Source organism: Mobula hypostoma, chromosome 4 (genome assembly GCF_963921235.1).
Source record: "Mobula hypostoma chromosome 4, sMobHyp1.1, whole genome shotgun sequence".
Classification (NCBI taxonomy): Eukaryota; Metazoa; Chordata; class Chondrichthyes; order Myliobatiformes; family Myliobatidae; genus Mobula; species Mobula hypostoma.
Window position 1 is genome coordinate 166,912,246 of NC_086100.1, and position 25,987 is coordinate 166,938,232.

Sequence of the window (25,987 nt, forward strand, 5' to 3'; positions counted from 1 at the left end):
GCACTCCCTCAGTACTGCTGAGTTTGCTCAGTAGCACCCCTCTGACGGTGCCACATTCCTCCTGTCCCTCCAACAGCGCACTAGAAGGGATCTGGATAAACATGAGGGAGCCAGGAGGGGAACGAGAAGGTGCTGGGAAGAAATAAAGTGAATAATATGGGATGTGAGTGAGGGAGATAACAATATCAAAGTAGGTGCATTATCAAACTACGTATATAGTATATCACCATATACTACAGGGAGATTAACTTTCTTTCAGGCATTTACAGGAAACTAAAGAAATACTATAGAATTTATGAAAATCTATACATAATCAAAGACCAACAAAGAACCAATATGCAACAGGAAATAAAATCGCGCAAGTAATAAATAAATAATTAATATGGAGAGCATGACTTGTAGAGGTCTTGAAGGTGAGTCTGTAGGTTGTGGAATCAGTTCAGTGTTCAGGTGAGTAAAATTGTCCACACTGATTCAGGAGTCTGATGGTTGTGGAGTAACATCTGTTCCTTAACTTGGTGGTGTGGGACCTAAGACTCATGTACTGCCTGCCCAATGGCAGCAGTGAGAAGAGAGCATGGCCTGGATGGTGGGTGACCTTGATGATGGCCTTTCTCGTGCCAATGCTTCTTGTAAATGGAGTTTAAAGTGAAGTCTGTTTTTATTAAACAAGTCCAAGTAATTCAGTGCTACCTGTTTTTATAAACTAGGCTTGCATCCCCTGGAATAAATAGGATTAATTGATTGATTGAAGCATTTTGATGTAACCAATGAGCAGTCAAAGTGAAATCAGTACCCCAGGTAGGGCAGAGTAAGAATTAACTTAACAAAAGATCGTCCAAATAGGAGAGATTATGGAAAGCTGTGCCCTAAATTACAATAAATAGCCTGTAACAGAAAATCAGGGTTATCCTACAGAATGTCTCTCATGGAATAGAAAGAATTATATATTTATAAATTTGAGAACCTTTGCTCCATCTGTTATAATAGCCCACACCAATATGTCTATCTACGGCCTCCTCTACTGCCAAATTGATGTGAGAGACAGATTAGAGGAACACCACTTCATATTTCACCTTGTTAGTCTCTAACCTGATGGCACGAGCTTTAAGTTCTCAATTTCTGATACTGTATCCTCTTGCCAATGTTCTTTTTTCCCCTCCTTGTCCCATCAACCTCTCACTCATTCTCTTTCCCCTCCTCCACCCTCTCAATCTTCCCATCGCCCACTTGTTACTCCCTGTGGTTCCTCTCCTTTCCTCCCTCCACTAATCCGTGGTCCTTTGTCCTCAACTGTCAGATTCCATCTCCTTCAGCCCATTGTCACTTCCACCTATTCCCTCTCTGTCTCTCACTTCGTTCCCATTCTCCCAGTCCTCCTTCACCCACCTATCATCTCCTTCCCACCTGGGTCCACCTATCACCTGCCAGCTCTTGCTCTGCTCCTTCCCCCCACCTCTTTATACTGGCTATCTCCTCTCTTTCTTTCCATTATTGATGAAGGTCTCAAACCAAAACATGCATTTCCCTCCTCAGATCTTGCCTGATATGTTGAGTTCCTTCAGCATTCTGTGTGTTGCAAAAGGTACCCTATTAATCTTAAATATTCTTTGGTATAAATCTTAGTTTAGCAATTAAATACCTTGTGTGTTGCTGAAGATTTCTCTTGAATTCTCTTGTATGTTTTAGCTGTTCATTATTAATATTCATTTGTTCGTCAGTATAGCTTTTATATATTTCCTAATTTAAGCTCCATTCGGAAATTCGAAAGGTTTGAGAGCTGGCTAAACTGAGGCCTTGCTCTGCTCAATCAAAGGCAGTTGTGAGCCGTTGGAAACCCTAACTAGGTAAGCATGAAATTAGTTCAGAAGGCAACAGCTCAGATTACAAGCTGATTTTAATGTGAGATCAATGAACGATGAGGGTATAAATGATAATGGAACCAAGGCATGTGGTTAGATCATCAGCTTTGAATAAAGGATTGTCCTTTCCATTTCCCATATGGCTGATGGTATCATTGACTTCAAACTTCACGTGGAAGATTTATGATGCCACTTTCAATACACAGGACCCAGAAATCAAGGATGTCTTCCGGCTGCTGGGAATTCTCTGTTGGCTCGCTCTGTACAATGGCTTTGTGGCAGACTTTCACTTCCCATTGGCCCTGTACAAGAAACTGCACCACGAGCGGCCAACTCTCGATGACCTGAAGGAACTCTCACCAACACTAGGCCGGTAAGTGAACCGTAGGTGGAGGGCATTAGGGACTGCAGTGGGTGGGATCTGGAACATCTAACAAACTGCTGGAAAAACTCTGTGGGTCATGCAGAGGCTGGTCAGTGTTTCAGGTTGAGACCCTGAATGAGAACATACGGGAGTGAGGGCTGGTATAAAAGGGTGAAAGAGAAGAGTGAGGTGGGAACTGGTAAGTGATAGTCAGAATCAGGTTAGCAGGGAGATTATGGATGGGTGGAGCCAGCTGGAGGAGAAGAGAGTGGAGGTAGAGAGGCTGGAGATGCTGGAATCGAGAAGAATGATAAGTAAAAAGAGTGGTAATTAGAACTAGATAAGGGAGGGGTCATGGGCAGATGGAACCAGTGGTGGAGGAGATAGAGCATGTGGGTAATAGGCAGATGGAACCAGGTGAGACAGGGGAGTGAAAGTGGGTGACAGGGAAACGGGAGATGGGAGTGGCTATTTGGAAAAAGCAGCTGAGGAAGCCTGGTGCAGAAGAGAGGGGAAGGAGCATGAGGGGTGTGGATTACTTGAATTTGAAAAATTTAGTGCTCATAATTTTGGGTTGTAGAGTACCGGGATGGAATATGAGGCTTTGTTTTTCAAATTTGTGTTTGGCCTCATCTTGGCAGTGGAGAAGGCCAAGGACGGGCAGATCAGTGTGGGTATAGGGAGGAGAGTTAAAATGGTTCACAACTGGGAACTCAAGCTAGTCATTCCAGACAGAATGTGGAGTGTTACACAAAATGGTCAACCTAGCCTACACTTGGCCTTATCAATATAGAGCAGGAGTTCCCAAACTGGGGTCTATGGTCCCCTTACTTAATGGCATTGGCCCATGGCATAAAAAAGTTGGGAGCCCCGGATATAGAGGAAGCCAGCTAAGGGCACCAAATGAAGTAAATGAGTTTGAAGGAGGTACATGTGAACCTCTCCCTCACCTGTAGGAGCTGTTTAAGCCCCTGGATGTTGGTGAAGGTGGGTGTGTAAGGCCAAGTGTTTTACCTTCTACAGTTGCAGGGGAAAGTGCCAGGAGACGGGTGATGAGGGTGGGGATTAGCGAACCAGAGAGTCACAGAGAGAATGGTCCCTATGGAAAGCAGATAGTGTTGTGGAGGGAAAATCTAATTGGTGGTGGGAGTCCAATGTAACTTAGTAGATAATGTGTTGAATGTTAGGGTGAAAGATACGAACCAAGGGAACTCTCGCTGTTTTGTTCAAAGTAAATTTATTATCAAAGTACATATATGTCACCATATACAACCCCGAGATTCATTTTCTTGCAGGCATACTCAATGAAGCCATAATAGAATTATAATTATAATAGAATTAATGAAAGACCGCACCAGTGTGCAAAAAACAACAAACTGTGCAAGTACAAAAAGAAAGAAATAATAATAATAATTAAGCAATAAATATCAAGGACATGAGATGAAGAGTCCCTGAAAGTAAGTCCATAGGTTATGGGAACAGTTCAATAATGGGGCAAGTTAAGTTGAGTGAAGCTAATCACCTTTTTTCAGGAGCCTGATGGCTGAGGGGTAATAACTGTTCCTGAACATGGTGGTGTGAGTACTGAGGCTCCTGTTCCTTCTTCCTCATGGAAACCGTGAGAAGAGAGCATGTCCTGGGTGGTGGGGGTCCCTGGCGATGGGTGCTACTTTCCTGTGACAATGCTTCATGTAGATCTGTTCAGTGGTGGGGAGGGCTTCACCCTCAATGGACAGGGTTGTATCCACTACATTTGTAGGATTTTTCATTCAAGGTCATTGGTGTTTCCATATTAGGTTGTAATGCAGCCAGTCATTATGCTCCCCACTACACATTTATAGAAGTTTGTCAAAGTTTTAGATGTCATGCTGAATGTAGCAAACCCCTAAGGAAGTAGAGGTGCTGCTGTGCTTTCTCCATGATTGCACATGTGCTGGGTCCAGGACAGGCCCGCAGAAAGAATAACACCAAGGAATTTAGAGTTGCTGACCCGCTCCACCTCTGATCCGCTGATGAGGACTACTCGGGTTTTCTCTTGATGACATTGAGTGAGAGGTTGTTATTGTGGCACCATCCAGCCAGATTTTCAGTCTCTCTCCTATATGCTAATTCTTCACCATCTTTGATTTGGTTTACAACAGTGGTGGCATTAGTAAACTTGAATATGGCATTGGAGCTGTGCTTAGCCACACAGTGGTTGGAGGTAGAGAAGGGAAATAAGCAGACAGCCTTGTGGTGCTGATGGAGATCATGGAGGAGATATTGTTGCCAATCTGCACTGACTGGGGTCAGCAAGAGAGGAAATTGAGGATGTAATTGCACAGGGAGATATTGAGATGAAGGTCTTGGAATGTATTGATTAGTTTAGAGGGGATGATGGTAATGAATGCCAAGCTGTAGTCAATAAAGAGCATCCTTATGTATGTTCAGATGTTCCAGAGTTGAGTGAAGAGCCATTGAGATGGTATCTGGGATCTGCGGTTGACCTGTTGCTCCAGTAGGCAAATTGGAGCAGATCCAAGTTGCTTCCCAGGCAGGAGTTGATATGTTTCATCATCCACCTTACAAAACACTTCATCACTGTGGATGTAAGGGCTACTGAATGATCGTCATCGAGACAAGTTAGCATGTTCTTCTTAGGCACTGGTATAATTGAAGCCTGCTTGAAACGGGTGAGTGAGTACCTCAGGCTGCCAAAGTGAGGGGTTGAAGATCTCAGTGAACACACCAGTTAGTTGATCAGCACAGCTCTTTAGTACTCAGCCAAGTACCCCATCTGGGCCAGACGTTTTTTATGGGTTCACCCTCCTGAAGCCTGTTTGCAAGTTGGCCTCAGAGACTGAAATCACAGGATCATCTGGGGTTGTGGCAGTTCCACATTTTGACAGTCAAAGCGTGTATAGAAAGCATTGAGCTCATCTGGAAGCGAAGCCCTGTTGTTAGCTATGTTGCTTGATTTAACTTTATGAGAGGTGATAGTATTCACGACCTGCCACAACTGTGGTGCATCTTTCGTTGATTCAGGCTTAATCTGGAAATGCCAGTTTGCCGGTGAGATGGCTTTCTGAAGATCGTACAGACTTGAATGCCTCTGATCTGGCCCTCAGCAGATTGTGGATCTCGTGGTTCATCCAGGGCTTCTGGTTGAGGAAGACTCTGAATGATTTTGTGGGGACAGACTCATCTACAAGTGTTTCAATAAACTCGGTGACAACTATGGTGTGTTCATTCAGATCCACAGATGAGACTTTGAACATAACCCAGTCCACTGACTTGAAGCAATCCTATAGCTGCTCCTCCGCCTCCCTTGACCACCTCTTTGTTGTCCTAATCTCTGGAGCTTGGCTCTTTAGCCTCTGCCTATGTGTAGGCAGAAGGACAGCCAAGTGATCAGATTTCCTGAAATGTGGTCTGGGCATGGAGCAGTAGGCATTCATTATCTTGGTACACTGGATACCGTGTTGAGATCTCTGGTGCTGCAGGTTATATACTGATGGCAATTGAGCAGGGTTTTCTTCAAACTAGCCTGGTTGAAGTCCCCAACTATGATTTGAGATGCATCGGGATGGACTGTTTCTTGTTTGGCAACAGTATCATGCAGTATCTCAAGTGTATGATTATAGTCACCCACTGGTGGTATGTAAACTGCAGACAAGATTCTGAAGGAAAACTCCCTAGGTAAATAAAATGGATGGCATTTGACCATTAGGTGCTCAAGGTTGGGGGAACACGAGTTCAACAACACAGCCACATCAAAGCACCACCGAGAGTTCATCATGAAGCATACATCTCCATCTTTTGCCTTTTCCTAATCAGCGGTTCAGTCCATCCTTTGAATTGAGAAGCCTATGAGTCTGATCACCATATCTGGCATGCTGGGATTAAGCCACATCTCATTCAAACATAGAACACAACAATCTCTTATTTCTCTCTGACACAGTAATCTTGCCTTCAAGGTGCTCAGTTTTGTTCTCCAGCTACTGCACAGTTGCTAACAAAATGCTGGGTGGAGGGGTTCTCATCCCTCTTTCTTGGGGCAAGGGGAGGGTAAGAACAGAAATGGCAGAAAAGTGACTGAGGGGTCAATCAACCAAGGTAGATGGGAAGCCATGTGAACCTTAGATGTTTCATTAACTCTTGTAGTGGGATGACTGAGGTGATTAACTCTGGTTTGTCGATCATTATTGTTCCTCTCTGCATCTTGTGGTACACTGAGCAGCAACCTTGCATTTGTCTATTTTTTACGAGGCCGAGTTGCTAGCTCGATGCTAAACGCAACACATGGAAAGCGTGCAAGGAGCTGCCCTTGCACAAATAAAGATCAGATTTATTTGTCACGTGTACATAGATTGAAACTTACCATGAGATGCATCAAATCAGATCAGCGAGGATTAAGCTGGACAGCCTGCAAGTGGTGCCACACTTCTGGTGCCAACATACCATGGCCACAACTTACTAGATAGAGAAGTAGATACTTTATTGATCCCAAAGAAAATTACAGTGTCACAGTAGCATTATAAGTGCACAGATATACGAATATTAGAAGAGTAGTAAGAAAGAATAAAAAATAAGTTATCTCAAGCAGTCTTGCGGGGGGGGGGTCATCACTTCCCCAGCTATAGGTTGACTCATTTTGGAGCCTAACAGCCGAGGGTACTAACCCTAACCCTAACCATACATCTTTGAATTGTGGGAGGAAACTAAAGCATCCACAGGAAACCCACACAGATAGAAACTCCTTACAGATAGTGGTGGGAATTGAACCCTAATTGATGATTACTGGAGCTGTAGTAGCTCACACTAACCGCTATGCTACTGTGCTACCCTTATGGAGCCTTTCATTTGGCTCAGTTGTCCTTGTAGTCCTTGGAGTTTAACAAATTTCTACCTCTGGGCTTTTGAATTCTTCAATTTTAAATCCACAAGAAGATGACCAACATTGCAGCTCATTTGCTGACTGCTGTTCTCTGGTATCATTGCCATAGTTGCATTAACTAGAGGCTATTTATATTCTATAGCCAGCCGGTGGTGTAGTGGCATCTGCACTGGACTTTGGGGCAAGGTTCGCATCTGGCCGGCTCCTTGCACACTCTTCATCCACGCTGGGTTGAACATCAAGCTAGCAACTCAGCCTCATAAAACAGATAAACACTAGAGAGCGAGGTTCCTGCCAGATATGCCAGTGAGGTGCGGGACGATATTATTATTATTATTTATATTCTATAGTAGACTTGTTGACCAGGTGGATACACCATTCTTTCACGGGTCAGCTGGCTTATTACTGGCAACATGGAAATTGATTGATCAGGGATTGAATGTTCCCAGAACTCTGAGTGGCAGGGAGTTGTTCAATATATTCATACTTCCATCAATTTCACGGTTTTAAAGCTGAAAGTTAGAGCCTTCCTCTATGGTGATCGTCCTTTTGGTTGGTTTTATTATTTTTGTCACACGTACCAAGCTACAGCGAAAAACTTTTGTTTGCATTCCATCTAGACAGATCATTCCATACATGACTGCATCAAGAAAACAGAATGCACGACATAGTGTTGCAGTTACAGAGAAAAGGAAGGTGCAGGCAGACAGATGAGGTCCAAAAGCCATGATGAGGTAGATTGTGAGATCAAGGATTCATCTTTTTGCATGTGAGAGGTCCATTCCAGAGTCTGATAACAGTGGGTGAGAAGCTATCCTTGAATCTGGTGGTAAGTGCTTTCAGCATAACCCTGAGAGGAAGGCTTCTGTGTAAAATACCTCTGCCTGAGGTAAAAGAATGAAGCAAAATGATCATCTGAAATCTCTGCATATAGAGAGAAAGTGCAGTTCAGGTCAACATATAAAGTGCAAGAGCCTGGTGGTAGACTGGAAGACCAAGGGTTCATCTTGACCATATGTGAGGCCATTCAAGTCTTATAATAGTGGAGTAGAAGCTTTTCTTGAGACTTGTGGTACGTGCTTTCAGGCTTTGTACCTCCTGCCTGACAGGAGAGAGGAGAAGAGAGAATATCTATGGTGGAACAACAAAGTCAGGACTAATGAAGATATCTGTGACTTATAAGCACAAGTTTGTCTCAGTGGTGTTTCGGACAGCAGTTGGTCAATAACGTGCCTCCAATTTTCTCTTCAGAAATCTTCAGGAACTTCTCAATTATGAAGGCGATGACATTGAGGAAACATTTGGCCTAAATTTCACGGTAGGTTACACTTGCTTTTTGTTATTTCTTGTTCTGACTTTTGTCCTCCTTCTCTAAGCCAAGCCCCTAATAATCAAGCACCAGCTAATTTGGTGTTCAGCTGTTTTGGACATTAATGCTGGGATGTCATTATGCCCAAGCGGAGATATGTGAGCAACTGTACAGTGTTCCACAATCTAAGCCACGGTCAGGGCCAACTGCATCGTCAACCCTTGTAGTATTTCTACAAGCCCCTATTCCCAACCACCTAATTGCAGACAGTTAATTCTTTATTCCCATTGAAACATTTTTATTAATCATCAACAGAAGTATTGAAAGGATACATTTTTCTCGCAGGTTTTGCTGGTTGTGTCCAGAGGTGAACCTTTAATTCCTGGGGTTTTTGGAGCAACCGGGAGTTTTGGCCTCTGAATACTTTTCTTGAAAACACTCTGCCTCACTATGCGTGGGTTGGACTTTGATCCAATGGCTCCCATGTCTGATTGCCTCAGCTACTTTATGGATTTCTGGATGGTCATACAGGGCAAAACAGTGGTGTGGCAGTAGGCTACTGTCTCACAGTTCCAGAGACACTCGTTCAATCCTGACTTCCAGTGTTGTCTATGTGTGGGGTTTGCACATTCCTGCTGTGACTGTGGGGGTTTCCTCCAGTTGCCGCTGTTTCCAAAGTTGGCAGGTTAATTGGTTGCTATTAAATTACTTCTTGAGTGCAGATGGATAGTGGGAGAATCTTGCAGAGATTGATGGGCATCATAGAAAATCAATTGCAGGGAAATTGAGTAATGTGAGAGCTAGCAGACACTCAATGGGCTGATTGTTATAAAAATGTAATACAGAGTGGTCTGATGTATGTCTCTATATAAAAACTTAATTTAGGCCACAGTAATTTCCATATATTAATGCACTGTTTTACAATTAGGTTGGCAAGATATTAATAGATCCAGATAGACACAAGAGTCTGCAGATACTGGAATCTGGAGCACTGCACAAAATGCTGGAGGAACTCACTGGAACAGGCAGTATATACACAGAGAAATAGATAGTTAACATTAAGAAATGAAATTCTTCATCCAGTCTGGATGAACAATCTCTACCCAAAATGTCGACAGTCCATTTCACTCCGTAGATTCTACCTGACCTGTTGAATTCCTCCAGTGTTTTGTATGTGGCAATAATCCAGAGACTTCTCTGCCTAACCGTCAATGTAGTAAAGTGGCACAAGGTTATCAAGCAAAATTAGACCCAAGTGCTCAAGAAGATTTCAGAAATTGTGACCAAAAACCCAGTTAAAGCAGAAGGCTCTTAGAGGAAGCAAGTACACAGCAGAGAGGTTTACTAAGTCGGGAATTCCCTTGGGATGTATGACACCCAAGTGTGCAGTTATGTCCCCAGGGCAGAGGGAGAGACACTGAAGTTCGCTGACTTTTAATAAGAACTGTGACCATCAATAAATCAAGAACAATAAATGCTCAGCCGTCAGGGCTGTTGACTAAAGCTCTCAAAATGAAAGCTCATGCCAACACTGCAGCTAGGAAGCAACAACTGATTTCTAAATAAATACTGCTGCTTTACAGCATCAATCGAAATGGTAGTCTTTGTTCCCAGAACAAGGGTGAAGGTAAGCAGGGAGATTAAATGTTGCTGTGCTTTTGGCCAGTTTTTGGCAAGACTGGGATGAGAGGAAGGGAGTTAAATACCACCACAATGAAGCACTAATTGCACTAATTGACTGGATCGTGCATACTCACGAGTGTGATTGCCTAGCACATTCCAAGGCCCATCTGTGAGGGTTCGCAACTGCCACAGCAGAGTCTGTGGTTGTCACAATACAGGCTGCTGTGTTAGGAAGACATATTTACCTTCTTCGGAGGTTAGGAGGTTTGGCTTGTCACCAAACACTCTAATAGGTGGTAATCACTCTGTCTGGATCCACCATAGTCTGATACAGCAAATCAAAAGTAGATGAAGTTTCAGGGGGTGGTGGACTCTACCTAGTACATCACGGGCATTTTCCTCCCCACCAGCGGTCAAAGGTACTGTCGCTAAAAAGGCAACATCCACCATCAAAGATCCCCACCATCCAGGCTGTGCCATCTGTTTGGAGTAGAGATGCCTGCGGTGCCATGCCACCAGGTTCAGAAACAGCTACTTCCCTTCAACATGGACATCATTGCTTTTGTCCGTCCATGTAAAAATTGTTTGTAATTTATGTTTTTCTTCTGAGTGTTGCTAAAATGATGCCATGTGTCCGTTATGCTGCTGCAAGTTAAGTTTTTCATTGCGCCTGTACATACATGCACTTGTGCATATGACAATAAACTCAACTTTGAACTTTGAAGAGGTTATCCCCAACCTCAGAGGTCCCTTTTAAATGTTTCAGCTCTCATAGTAAAGCTATGCTCCATAATTTCTGGTTCCCTTTCCCAGACATCCCACCCTGCAAAAACTCATTTCAGGGAGGTAGCACCATCAATTTGCAGGAGACTCCCAGAACTTCTGGGGAAGGTGGGATATCTGCAATAGAGTAGCTCCTGAGCAGCTAGCCAGCTAGTTTGTATAACGTTAGCTATGCTAATGAACGAATGACACCTGTTAAACTCACCTCAACACAGCTTTTACAGTCTTAACCCATCACGGGCAATAGAAAAGTCACTGTTGCAAACAGTGCAGCGAGCAACACTGTCATTATTTTGACCCCTATTAGGCCGGAGTACGCTTTAGAGTAGGCCGGGGTGACGTACGTTTTATATTTTCTTTTTTTGGAACACTCTGCCGTGGCGCACTCTCGCACTCTCTCTCTCTCTCTCGTGCTCTCACTTGCTTGCTCTCTCGCTCGCGCGCTCTCGCTTGCTCTCACTCTCTCTCACGCGGGCTTTCTCATGGTCGCTCTCGTGCTCTCTCTTGCTTTCTCTCACTCGCTCGCTCTCAAAAAAAGTTGATTTCCGTGACATTGTATATAATTTGCGGGCATCAGGGAGCCACTATCAATATGCGGGAGACTCCCGGAACTTCCGGGAGAGGTGGGATGTCTGCTTTCCCTGTAACAAAGACTGTGTGCAATCACTGTTTCTATGCCCCCTCATGATCTTACACACCTCTATAAAATCACCCCTTAGTTTCCTGTACTCCAAAAAATAAAGTCCTAGCCTGCCCCCACCTTTCTCTATAACTCAGGCCCTCAAATCCTGACAAGATTTTTGTAGCTCTTCTTTGAACCCCTTCCTTCTTAATGACATCTTTCCTGTAACGGGGAACCCAAAATATGCAGGATACTCCAATGTTCTTGAAGCATTACAGTCCTTCCGGTGAAGGTATTCTCATGGTGATATTATGCAGGGGGAGAGGGGAGTGCAGTTTCCATTCAGTATTTATACCCGATGACCATGAGGGACAGCCAGATTTGTCCATGTCAGAGAGCTGTGCAGTTGGTGGAGTTTCACTGGATGTACTGCCCTTGATCCCCCTGGGGTAAAGGTGACAGGTTTGAGAGGTGCTGAGTGAGTAGCTGCGACTGCAGTGTATTTTGTAGACGGTGCACACAGCAGCCACTGTGCGCAGTGGTGCAGGGGCTGAACGTTGGGGATGGTAGATAGGAAGCCAATTGAGCACATTGCTCTACCTTGATATCATGCTCACTGGGAATTGTTGGCATTGTACTCAACCAGGCAAGTGGACAGCCAGAGACTTGTCCCCAAGGCAGAAATTGGCTAATAGGAGGGGGCACAGTTTTAAGATGATTAGATGAAAGTATGGGTGGTGTCAGAGGTAAGTTTTTTTTTTACACACAGTGGTAGGTGTGTGGAACGCACTGCCAGGGGTAGGAATAGAGGCAAAATTAGGGACATTTAAGAGACTGTTTGATAGGCACATGGATGAAAGAAAAACTGAGGGCTATGTGGCAGGGAAGGCTAGATTGATCTTAGAGTAGGTTAAAAAGTCAGCACAACATCGTGGCCAAAGGGTCTGTAGTATGGAGGACTATTCTGAGTTCTGTGTTCTATCCCATCGTGTTCCTGCAGCATGCCTGTAGATTGTGGGGATATCTGAAGGTGAGTCACTCACTGCAGGAGAGCCAGCATCTGAACTGCTCTTATAGCCTTGCTATTTATGTGACTGGTCCAACAGAACTTCTGGTCAACATTGGCCTGTTGTTGTTGGGGCACTCAGAGTTGGTAATGCTATCAAACATCAAAGACAGCTGATTAGGTTCTCCAAGTGGAAATGGATATTGCCTGACCTTTGTGTGGTGCATATGTGACTTACCAATTATCAGCCTCTCCCTCAGCGTTGTCCGGGATTTGCTGCAGGCAGGCATATGCTGCTTCATTTTCTGAAGAATGGCACTCTCTCTGAGATTGTTTGAAGGGAATATTTGATTCTGGTTGATGGTGTCATAGTCATAGTCATAATTTATTGATCCCAGGGGAAATTGGTTTTCGTTGCAGTTGCACCATAAATAATAAATAGTAATAAAACCATAAATAGTTAAATAGTAATATGTAAATTATGCCAGTAAATTATGAAATAAATCCAGGACCAGCCTATTGGCTCAGGGTGTCTGACCCTCCAAGGGAGGAGTTGTAAAGTTTGATGGCCACAGGCAGGAATGACTTCCTATGACGCTCTGTGTTGCATCTCAGTGGAATGAGTCTCTGGCTGAATGTACTCCTGTGCCCACCCAGTACATTATGTAGTGGATGGGAGACATTGTCCAAGATGGCATGCAACTTAGACAGCATCCTCTTTTCAGACACCACCGTCAGAGAGTCCAGTTCCATCCCTACAACATCACTGGCCTTACGAATGAGTTTGTTGATTCTGTTGGTGTCTGCTACCCTCAGCCTGCTGCCCCAGCACACAACAGCAAACGTGATAGCACTGGCCACCACAGACTCGTAGAACATCCTCAGCATCGTCCGGCGGATGTTAAAGGACCTCAGTCTCCTCAGGAAATTGTCAGATGGCTGATAATGATTACCTTGCTGCTTATGATCTACAGAGAGGTGTAAATATCAATGTCATCCATGTTAACCAAACCAGGATCACATTGAATTAATGTCTCTGAGTAAATGTGGATTCAAAGTCAAAGTCGATTTTATTGTCATGTGCACAAGTGTACGTATGCACATGTACAATGAAAAACTTACTTGCTGCGGCATCACAGGCATATAGCATCATATAAGCAGCATTCGCAAGAAACAACAAATTAAACATAAATGCAATTTTTATAAGAAAGATCACAACTAATACAAAAAGTAAACAAGTCCATTATAATGCAAAGTGGTCACAGTGTTGTTATATCTAGCTAGTGATTAGGGTTGTGCAGGTTGGCTCAAGAACCGAACAGTTGAAGAGAAGTTGGTGTTCTTATACCTAGTGGTGTGGGACTTCAGGCTTCTGTACCTCCTTCCTGGTGGTAACTGTGAGAAGATGGCATTGCCTAGATGGCGGGGATCTCTGATGAACCAGAGTGAATAATTCACTCACCTGAACTCTGCACTGATTCCACAAACTTTGGACTCACTTCCAAGGACTCATGTTCTTAATATTATTTTTTTTGTATATTATTTATTTTATTTGCATAGTTGATCTTCTTTTGCACATTGGTTGTTGGATGTTTGTGTGTAGTTTTTCATTGCTCCATTATATTTCTTTATTCCACTTGAAAGTCTGCAGGAAAATTAATCTCAGGTAATGTATGCGTACTTTGACAATAAATTTACTTTGAGCTCTAAACTTTGAACTTTAATCTTGTTAATCTGAACTTTAATCTGGAAGGATGTACCTGTGTTGTGTGAGACTGAGTCCAGTACTCTCTGCAGCTTCTTACCTCCCTGAATATTTAAATTGTGAACCAAACGATGCAGTAATCAGTCAGGATACTTTCAACAGCACAAAATACACATTTATTAAGTGTCTGATTAATTATATTGCATGCTATTATTTTCAAAACACACAAACAAAAATTTGTTAGCAGCTTCTGTTTCTTCTTATGAATTTGTCCTTTAGGTAAGGGTGGAGATGCCTGATGGATCAATAATCGAACGTGAACTTGTTCCCAATGGTAAAAACATTACAGTACAGAACCAAAACAGGTAATTCCTCCCTTCATTATAAATAACAAAGAATTGCATTTGTATAGCACCGCAGGACACGTCAGAGACTTGAGCACAAAATATTGGCTGATTTTACAGAGACAGCTCTATACTGAGATGGTCCCTCCTTCAGATGACACACTAAAGCAAGACCCTGTTTGGACTCTAGGGGGGCACCATCTTTAGTATCCTAGCAACAATGACTTCAGTTCACATGAAGATATTCAAGTTCAAGTTTATTGTCATTCAACCTTACACCTGTATACAGCCAAATGAGACAATGGTCCTCCGAACCAAGGTGCACAAAACAGTATATATAACTCACACACGTGACACTTAAAGTTATATTAGCACAAATAAATTAACAAGTAATAAGGTGCACATATGATATATTAAAAAAAACAGTATAACAGTTTTCATACATGATGAGACCTGGGTGGTGGCAGGGAGTTCAGTAGTCCTATGGCTTAGGGGAGTAAATTGTTCCCCATCCTAGTAGTGCTACAGTGCCTCCAGCCTGGTGGTAGAGATTGTTGGATGGATGGGAGGGATCGCTGACAATGCTCAAAGCCCTGAGAGTGCCAGCGCTCCTGATAAATATCTCTGCCGGATGGAAGAGAGAACTAGATGATCATCTCAGCAGTCCTCTCAATCCTTTGTAGGGACATGTTGTCTTATTATCTGGGACTTTCCAGAAACCAGATCTGTAGAAATTTCTTCTCTCAGGGAGGAGGGGATCTCTCTGCTTCCAAGATGGTGGAGGTCAGATCATCAGATATATTTAAACTAAAGATAGATAAACAGTTGAAAGATTGAGGGTTGAGGATATCAGGCACAGGAGAGGAGTTGTGATCAGAAAGGATCAGCCATCATCAGATTGAATGGTGGGCTAGAGGTGAGGGGGCTAAAATGGTTCTTCTTCAAAATTTTGTAAGTAAAACCAGAATGATATTTATAAACTTTTGTGTTTTCCTTCTTTTTTTGAAAACATTTTTCTGTTGTTTAGTAACTGTACTCCATCCTGAGTGTAGCCAACTGTGGAACATCACTGTGATTTTGGGCACAACAAGCTCCCACTGCAGATGCACTGTGGTGATGATCGGATCCTCTGGAACGAGTTAGGAGCACCAAGTTTCTAAGAGTGCTCATAATGGACAATCTCACCTAGTCCATCAACATCACCCCTTTAGTCCAAAAAGCACTGCAGGGTCTTCATTCCTGAGAAAATTGAGGTGAATGAGGCTCTTATCCATCCCCCCCCCCACCCCCATTTTAACCACCAGTTTTTACAGGAGCACCATCGACGATGTCCTGACCAGTCACTGTCTGGTACGGGAATTGCAAGGCTATTCAGCCCATTGAGTCTGCTCGCCACTCCATCATGGCTGATCCCAGATCCCACTCTACCCCATACACCTGCCTTCTCGCCATTATCCTTTGATGCCCTGACCGATCAGGAAATGATCAACTTCTGCCTTTAATATACCCACGGACCTGGCCTCCACCTCAGCCTGTGGCAGAGCATTCCACCGATTCACTACTCCTTGGCTGAAAAAATTCCCTCATACCTCTGTTCTAAAAGGTTGCCCCTCAATTTTGAGGCTGTGCCCTCTAGTTCTGAATACCCCCACGAGAGGAAACATCCTCTCCACATCCACCCTGAAGAGTGTGCTGGAAACCTCTTTAGTAAAGGCAGTGGAGTTGTCAATATGGAGTGGGGGAGAAGGTTTACCCTGAATTCACTTCTGGATTTATTAGTTCAAGTTCACCTTTGTTGTCATGGAGATGCATACCCGGGGTATAAAATTAGCTTTTTGGCAGCACAGTACATTATATACATAAAGTCATAGAACAATACAGCACGGATACAGCCCTTTAGCCCAATGAGTCCTCGCTGACCATGGTGCCCTTTCAGCCAGTCTGCATTCAGCCTGTCTCCCTCTAAGCCCCATCCTTCAATGTATCCATACAAGTGCTGCTTAAATGATTTACTGTATTCTACCTGCCTCAACCACTTCCTCTGACAAGTTGTACCACTCTCTGCTTGAAAACCATGTCCCTCAGGTCCTCTAAATCGTCCCCCTCACTCCCCGTGTACTGGAGTCCCCCTACCCTGGGGGCAAAGGCTGTTCGTATCCACATTATCTATGCCTTTCACCATTTTAAACTTACCTGTGTGGTGTTTGGTGTTGCGGTGTTCAACACACAGTCACCTCGCTTGGTGATGAAACATCTGCCAAGCTCGGCAAACACCACCACATCAAATGCCCCAACCCGAGCTATGAACATTCACCACTGTCCTAAATATCTATATGGTTATCCGTCATTCACCTTCGTTCCAAAGCATAAGACAAACAGAAATGAATTTAAACTTAGATTAACATAAATTATACATCACTTACATGCCACAATAAGCATAATGATATCAAAGCAAGTTTTGAGAGTGAAGAGTGAAATATAGTCTGAGCAATATCAGATGTATTAGTCACTATCTTATATTTATGGCCCCTAATTCTGTAGTCCCTACCCACAACCATTGGATTTTCTGTCTTAATTGGTCTCACACCTGCATTTTTCTCCTTCAGGAAGTTATTTGTTAACGAATATGTGGATTATGTGTTTAACACGTCAGTGGAGAAGCATTTTCAAGCCTTCTCCAGGGGATTCCACAGTGTTATTCCAATGCCGGTTGTAGATCTGTTCCTGCCAAGTGAACTGATGACTCTTCTCCATGGGACCAGCGAGTACGACTGGATCCAGCTGGAGGAGGTGAGCCATGATCGTCAGTGTAGTTGTCCATTGTAAAGGTCTGCTCTCCTTGAATAAGTATATTGGTAAATTGCTTTATTATTGTCACATTTACTGAGGTACACTGAATACTTTGTTTTCCATGCCATCTATAGAGATAATTGCATCACATTGAGGTACAAGGGAACACAATACAGTTGTCCCCCGCTTTTCGAACATTCGCCTTACGAAACCTCACTGTTACGAAAGACCTACATTAGTTACCTGTTTTCGCTAACAAAAGGTGTTTTCACTGTCACGAAAAAAAGGCAGTGCACAGAAAAAGCAGCGCGCACCCCGAGCAGCCGCTCTCCCCCGGATTCGGAACGGTATTCTAGCCGGCATTGCTTAAACACGTGCCTGTGAGCATCCATTTGCAAGATGAGTTCTATGGTATTGGAAAAGCCTAAAAGAGCTCCTAAGGGTGTTACACTTAGCGTAAAGCTAGACATAATTAAGCATTTCAATCGAGGTGAATGAAGTAAAGACAAAGTGAGTTTGGCTTGTGGAAGTTGACGAAGATGACATTGAAGAGGTTTTGGCATCCCATGACCAAGAACTGCTAGATGAAGAGCTGATGCAATTGGAAGAGGAAAGGATAACAATCAAAACCGAATGCAGTAGCGAACGGACTGAAGGTGAAGTCGTCCAGGAACTGAACGTGAAGCAACTGCGTGAGATTTTCGCTGCAATGATAAAGTATGACTTTAATTTTGAAAGGGTACGTAGGTTTAGGGTATATTTGCAAGATGGTTTGAGTGCTTACAAAGAACTGCATGATAGAAAAATGCGCGAGGCTAGCAATCAAGCATACTGTCATTTTTCAAGCCTTCCATATCAGCCACAGCAGACGACGAACCTCGACCTTCGACATCGAGGCAGGCAGACATAGAAGAAGATGACCTGCCTGCCCTGATGGAAACAGACAACGATGAGATGACACTCTGGTGTCCCACCACCCCAGTGGTCCCAACCTCCGGGCCACGGACCGATACATTGCCGCGAAGAATGCAGCGGTGCAGCAGTAGCCGGGACGGACCCAGCACATCTTTAAGAAAAAAAGCCGAAATAAACAAGCTAATTAATTAGGTGTCGCCGGGCACGTAAATGTCGGCCCAGATCAGAGGCGATGCAGTCGGCAATCGTCTCTGATCTGGGCCGACATTTACGTACCGGGCGGCACCTAATTAATTAGCTTGTTTATTTTGGCTTTTTTCTTAAAGATGTGCTGGGTATGCCCCAGCCACCGCTGTACCCTTGCGTGCTTCGTGGATCGGTATCAGTCGGCGGCCTGGAGGGTGGGGACCACTGCACCACACCAGCCTCCGACGACTCAGCCTAACATACCATCATCAGTGTGGTCGCTGTCTTCCCAATTCCAGTAAGTGATACTACACTGTACATACATTATTTCTAATTTATATAGGCTGTGTATTTTTATGCGTTATTTGGTATGATTTGGCAGCTTCATAGCTTAAAGGTTACTGGAGAGAGTGTTCTTGCCAACAGCACTTGCGTGAGATTTTCGCTACGGAGAACAGTGCAGGCAATGATTGTCGAGAAGTATTTCTACTTTATATAGGCTGTGTATTTATCATATCATTCCTGGTTTTACTATATGTTACTGTTATTTTAGATTTTATGTGTTATTTGGCATGATTTGGTAGGTTATTTTTGGGTCTGTGAATGCTCACAAATTTTTCCCATATAAATAAATTGTAATTGCTTCTTCGCTTTATGACATTTCGGCTTATGAACCGTTTCATAGGAATGCTCTACCTTCGGATGGCAGGGGAAACTAGTAAAAGGATGCAAGGTTAAAGTGTTATGGTTACTGTGAAAGGGCAGGGCAGGCAGACAGGAGGGTACAAGGTTATGATGAAGTAGATTTGTGAGGTCAGGAGGTCATCTTATCATCCAAGGGGACTGCTTAATAGTCATTGGGTCATAAAGTATTTCAGCACAGAAATAGGCCTCTTGGCCCATCCAAACCATGCCAGCCTAATCTTGATGAAGATCCTAATGAAAGGTCTTGGCCCAAAACATAATCATTTATTCCTCTTCATAGATGCTGCCTGAACTGCTAAGTGTTGTGTCTGTACAACTACATGTCAAATAAATAAAGGCATGCACTCGGAGGTGAAGTTAACTTGTATATTCACTTTGCAGAGAGAGCAACAAATCAAAGTGCATGGGTAGGTTATCAGTCACTAGTTAGTGCTAAGGGGAATCATTGCACTAAAAGTAATAGATCCATACATTACACTTCCTCTTCCTTTAGATTTATGTAGCATAAAATTGTATGTGTAACAAAACATTAAAGTTACCTTTAACAGACTATGTTCAAATAAACATGCTTTCACAATAACAGTGTTTGCTTGATTTTTTTCATTTTTTAATAACAGTCCATAACTAACTTCTATACTAAAGATCCAATCTTTTGGATGGTGTGATGTTTCTTTCAGGATAGTGCCTCTGGACCTTGGAGTGGCACCAGGTTTGGCAAGTGTCTTGTCAAAGAACTTTCTGTGTTGTAGGTATCACATTGCTGTTAGTGACATGATCATCACTGAGAGGTAAGACAAGTGGATGCAATATATCCGCCTTGTTGGACACAGACAGCCCAGGTTTGTCTTCGGCTGAGCATCCAGTCTCTGGTCTATACGATGTCTCCATGTCTGATCTCCAACATACATGGTGTACATCAGTGATCCAGTCCTTGTAGCTGTCCTACCAGATGTCCTCTTGTCTTCTTGGTGGTCACGCGCTAAGACATCCTGTCTAACCTTGAAGCTCCTTGCTGATCTACTTGGCAACAGGCTGAACTCTTTATTCTGCACTTCTCTCCATAGATCTAGTTTCAGGAGGTCTATGGAGATCTCAGATTCCTGCTCATAGACAGCATTGCAGGTGTTTGATTTGTAGTCATCTGAAAAGAGTTCTGATACACAAAAAGGAAGTTGTCCACCTTGTGCTGAAGAGAAATGTCCTCCTTGTCCATCGCTTTAATGGACTTATTGAAGGTTTGGACAAGCCTTTCAGTTAATCCATTCATTGCTGGGCAGTGAGGAGCTGACTTGAAATGTTTGATGCCATTTTTCTTCATGAATAGTTTAAACTTTTCTGTGGTCTGTTGTCACTCACAATTTGTTCAGGCAAACCATTTCTGGAGAAGATAGAGTGTAAACAGTCTTTTCTGAGGTCGTTGACTTCATTGGTATGACCTCAGGCCACTTTGAATGAGCATCCTCAGCAATCAGAAACATGGAGTTCATAAATGGCCCTGCAAAGTCAATATGCACCCTTTGCCATAGTGAAGACGGCCACTCCCGTCGGTGTAAAGGTGCCTGTGAGGGTGCATTTTGAACTTCGTGGCATTCCGAACAGCTTTTGGTCAAGTTTTCAATCTGTTTATCTATTCCTGGCCACCATACGTAGCTCCGGGCAAGACTCTTCATCTTGTCTTCCTGCAGATTCTCTAGCATGCTGGTGCATGGTTTAGAGGAAATCACAATACAGGATCCACACATCAGGGTTCTTTGATGTATAGACAGTGGGTTTCGTCTCACTAAGAACTCTGGAAACATTAGGATTACCATGAGCTGGCCATCCCTGTGTGGTGATGTCATAGACTTTTGACAATGACGGGTCATTCTTTGTCTCTCTTTGTAGTTCGGAATTTATTACCAGCAGCTGGTCCACCAATGTGGTGTGCAACACTCCTGCTGGGTCACAGAATGAAGACTTTTCTTCTTCAGTTGCCAACAGTGGAAGATGTGACAAGCCATCAGCATTACTGTATTGCTTGGTAACCTTGAACTCTTTGTCATAAGAGTTGGCTCCTAGGAAAAGTGCCTGATGTTACAACCGAGTAGCAGACTTGAGAATCCTCTTCCAGGGATTGAAAATAGACACAAGGGGCTGGTGGTCTGTTGCTGGAGTAAGCTTTTGTCCGTAGAGGTAGTGGCGGAACTTCTTCACTTCCCATACTAGACTAAGGGCTTTTTGGTCAATCTGTGCATAGTTGAGTTCTACACTCGTTAGTGATCTTGAAGCAAATATATTCAGATGTTCGGATCCATCTTTTGTAATGTGTGACAAAACGGCACCAGTGCCATAGTGGGATGCATAACACACCAGTTTGATGGGCAGAAATAGGTCATAATGGGTGAGCAGTTTATCCGATGTTATTAGTCTCTTTGTTTCTTTGAATGCATCGTTCTGACCACTTCCACTTTGCTTCTGTCGGCAACAGTATGTTCAATAGTCACGGTATTGCAGATGTTTGCACAGTCCTACAATGTATTCAGAAATGCTTTCATCCTTTGACTGGCTCCTTATGTGAAATCTAAATCTCTCAGCTATTACTAGCAGTTTTGGGTCCATGATTTTGTAAAATTTCATTGAATGTCTTGCTTGCTGGCTTTTCAGGAGTTACTAAGTTGCATAAGAGCGGCAAACACGAGGAAATCTGCAGATGCTGGAATTTCAAGCAACACACATAAAAGTTGCTGGTGAATGCAGCAGGCCAGGCAGCATCTCTAGCATGAGGTACAGTCGAAGTTTCGGGCCGAGACCCTTCATCAGGACTAACTGAAAGAAGAGCTAGTAAAACAGTGGGAGGACCCACAGAAATCAGAGAGTAGGAGTAAAAGGAGATGGTGGAGACCTGGAGCAATTTATGGAAAGGAATAACCAGTTGATGTTTCAGGCTGAGACTCTTCATCAGGTCCAGTCCTGACGAAGGGCCTCAGCCCGAAACATCAACTGTTTTACCTTTCCATAGATGCTGCCTGACCTGCTGAGTTCCTCCAGCATTTTGTAAGGAGCTACAGATGCTGCCTAACCCACTGAGTTCCTCCATCTCTTTTGTGTGTTGCTGTAGTAGGAGCAAAAGGGTTCCTTTTGAGTTGGGAGTTTGTGACGACTGTAGTGCTGAAGGGATCTATGCTGGAGTTCCAGTTATACACAGTTATCTCAGTGATTTGATTATGTTTCATTTACTCAAGCTGACAATGAGACAAAGCTAGGTGGCAGTGTGGACTACAAAGTGAATGCAGAGAGAGTAAATGGGCAAGATAATGACAGATATAATGTGAAAAAATGAAGTCATTCAGTGTAATAAAAAATGTTTAAACTCAGAATCGGATTTATTATCATTGACATGTGAAGTTTGTAGTTTTGCAGCAGCAGGACAGTACAAAGACATAAAATTGCTACAAATCACAAAACGAAAGTACAAAAACGAGGAATAATGAGGTGCTGTTCATGGGTTCATGGACTGTTCAGAAACCTGATGATGGAGAAGAGAAGTTGTTTCTGAATTAATGTATGTGGGTCTTCATGCACTTGTACCTCCTCTCCAATGGTAGTAACGAATAGAGGGCATGCCCCAGGTGGTAAGGCTCCTTGGTGATGGATGCTGCCTCCTTGAGCTACCACCTTTTAAAGATGTCCTCTGTGTGAAAGGTCTACAACCCTCTGCAATCCCTTCCAATTCTGCACGTCGGAACCCCTATACCAGGCTGTGATGCAATCATTCAAAGTGCTCTCCACCGTACATCCATAGAAAGATTGGGGTCTTTGGTGACATACCAAATCTCCTCACATTCCTAATGAAGTAGAGTTGATGGCGTGCCTCGCTCATGATTGCATGAATGTGTTGAAACCAGAGTAGATTCTTTGAGATGTTGATTTTCAGGAACTGGAACCTTCAAGTCAGAGTAGTTTTTAAAACGGAGAGGTTGAAAATCTCACTGTTTAGAGGCAAAACATTTTTTAAAAGTCTGCAGATGCTAGAAATCCGAAACAAAAACTGAAACTGCTAGAAACACTCATAGCCAGTCAGGTAGCACTGTGGAGAGGTATTTTAAATACAAGAGTGGAGATATGTGTAAGGGCCTGTGAGGCCACGCCTGGAGCATTGTCAACAGGGTGATACAGTGGTACAGTGAGTAGAGTTGGTGCCTCACAGCACCAGAGACTCCGATGCAATCCTGACCTCAGATGCTTTCTGTGACTCTGAGACTTTCTCCCACCACCTTTGTTTTCTTACTGATCCCAAGCATAAGCAAGTTGGCAGGTTACTTGGCCATTATAAATAGTGGGTGAGTGATGGAACGTTGGGGAGTTGTCAAAGATGTGGGAAGAATAAAAAAATGGGATTAATGTTGAATTATTGTAAATAGATGGTTAATGGTCAGTACAGACTTGGTAGGCTGAAGGTCCTGATTCTACACTTTATCTCTCTCTAAGTCTATAGGTCTGTGAGATCTGATTCCAACCTAAGGGATTATATAACAATGACGGAGGGAGCACAGTGTAGGTTCACCAGATTGACTTTGGAAAGATGCCTTTGTGATAAGAGGAGGCATTAATGAAACAGACCATTTACCCTCTAGAGTTTAGAAGAATGAGAGGAAACCTCACTGAATGACAGAAAAAAAGATTTGACAGAAGGAATATGGAGCTGAGGTTTTCCCTGGCGTAAGAGCCTAGAACTGTCATGGTCCGGATCAGAGTCCCTTTAAATTTACCTTGTTTATGTTACGATCCGGATCGTTGATTCCCTGTTTTCCTGTGTCCCTCGGCTTTGGTGATTAGAGGCAATTAACGCACGGCTGAACTGGTAGTTTATAGTCTCCAGCTTTCAGCCATTTGGCGTGGGAGCATCTGCAAAGTCATCAAAGGTACGGTGTGCCGATGTCATCTGGCCGGAGCAAGCCTAGTCTCTGCCGAAGCGAGTGCCGGTAATTCGCCCTTCCTCACCGGAGCAACCCTGTCCAGTTACCTCGCCGAAGCGAGCCTGCAAAGTTGCCCCATCAAGGTGGGTCCGTCAGTTAACCCGCTGGAGAGAATCAGGAGCCGCTGTCTACTGTTCCTAGGCCGAGTCTAGAGCTCGCCACTACCCGGAGGCTCCAAGTACCACGTCCTGGCTCCAGCGGTATCCAAGTACCACGTCCTGGCTCCAGCAGCATCCAAGTACCACGTCCAAGTCAAGTCCTGGTCCTGGCGGCATCTGAGTACCTAGTCAAGTCCTGGCCCTGGCGGTCTGTGATTCCTGTCCTACCCCACCCCCCCCCCCGTCTGAATCCCTTCTCTGCCCCTCTTGCCTCTGGCCCTTGCCTGCACCTCGGTCTAGTTCTATCACTGGAGCTAGATAGGAACTGTGTTGTTCTTTGGTGTTTGTCTTGTCTTGTCCTCGCCTCTGTGGGGTAAGTCAGGCCGTCTTGCCGTTGCTCCGCGGGGGGTCATGTCTTGTCTTGTCTTATCCTCACCTCCGTGGGGTAAGTCAGGCCGTCTTGCCGTTTCTCCGCGGGGGGTCTTGCCCTCGCCTCCGTGGGGTAAGTCAGGCCGTCTTGCCGTTGCCCCGCGGGAGTCATGAGTCCCGGCCCTATTTCCTGTACCCAAGGAGGGGTCCCGGCTCTTTGTTCTATGTGTGAGTCCCAGCCCTATGTCCTGTACCCAAGGAGGGGTCCCGACTTTGTGTTCTGTTTATGTGTCTATGGTTCCATGTACCTGCTCCCCGAGACCGAGGCTCTGTGTTCCCATGTTCCTCCTCTCCCTAGCTCATGTCATGTCCTTGCCTGGTTCTGGGGTCCGAGCCCGAGGCAAGACCCAGGTACTGGCTCCTTGCCCAGTCTCTGGCTTGGAGTCCATACCGTGGCCTCTTCATGTCTCCTCTAGTTCTGGGATCCGATTCCGAATCCTAGCCCAGACCCTTGGTCCCAGCCTAGTCGTAGTCCTGAGTCCTTGTCCAGTCGCTATTCCTGCTCCTGCCTTGCTCTCCTGGTATCGAACAATAAACTAAATCTAAGTAACCTCACAAGATGTGCCTTGCATTTGGGTCCACCCTTGCTCCTAATGCTGCCGCCATTGTGACAAGAACCAGGGGTCACAGTCTCAGAATGAAAGGTCATCCCTTTTGGACAGAGGTAAGGGCATGTTCCTTTGATCAGAGGGTGAATGTTTGGAACTCTCTACCCAGCAGGGTTGTAGGCGCAGTTACTGGTAGTGATCGGTATTAAGAAAGTTAGAGGAATGCAGAGAGGTGGTACTGAGGTATATGTTGTGACACGACAGTGACAGTTTTGAAGCAACCTTGAATCAGCTGGCCTGGAAATTAGTCCATGCAAGATCGATGGGGGAGGGGGCGCAGAGAAGGTTAGGCATTGTGAAGGAAAGGGCATCAGACCTAAAGATCAGAATTATAATGAGTTTTGGGGTTGGGGCCAGGACAGTGGTGAGTGAGGACGCTCACTGTGCAATGTGAGGAGAGGGTGCATGGGTCATGGTGGTGGAGGCAGTAGGGCAGGGCTTGGTGTGAGGTGGGAGTGGAGGTTGGTGTGAGGGTAGGTTGTAGTCAGTATTGGAGTGTTATAGAGGTAGGGTTGATGTATCAGGGGTGATGTGGGGATCAGGCTATAAGCAGCACTGGAGTCCCACAGGGGACTGTATTGGCTCCCTTCCTGTTTACCCTACATACCTCAGACTTTGGATACAACACCGAGTCATGTCATCTGCAGAAATTCTCTGATGACTCAGCAATAGTTGGGTGTATATAGGGAGGACAGGAGGATGAATCCAGGGCCTTGGTGGAGGACTTTGTCAAATGTCACAAGCTGAATCATCTGCAGCTCCACATCAGTGAGACAAAGGAGGTGGTGATGGACTTTAGGAAGACTA

General features: G+C 44.3%; 1 protein-coding gene across 1 annotated transcript in view; it reads left to right on the forward strand.

The window, feature by feature from the left end:
- Positions 1-25,987, forward strand: part of LOC134345747 (probable E3 ubiquitin-protein ligase HERC4) — a 99,453-nt gene that overhangs the window by 64,627 nt on the left and 8,839 nt on the right. Inside the window, exons 18-21 of the mRNA XM_063046909.1 lie at positions 2,069-2,235; positions 8,354-8,420; positions 14,430-14,515; positions 17,101-17,284. Of these exons, the coding sequence (XP_062902979.1) occupies positions 2,069-2,235; positions 8,354-8,420; positions 14,430-14,515; positions 17,101-17,284 (504 nt within the window). The remainder of the gene's footprint in view (positions 1-2,068; positions 2,236-8,353; positions 8,421-14,429; positions 14,516-17,100; positions 17,285-25,987) is intronic.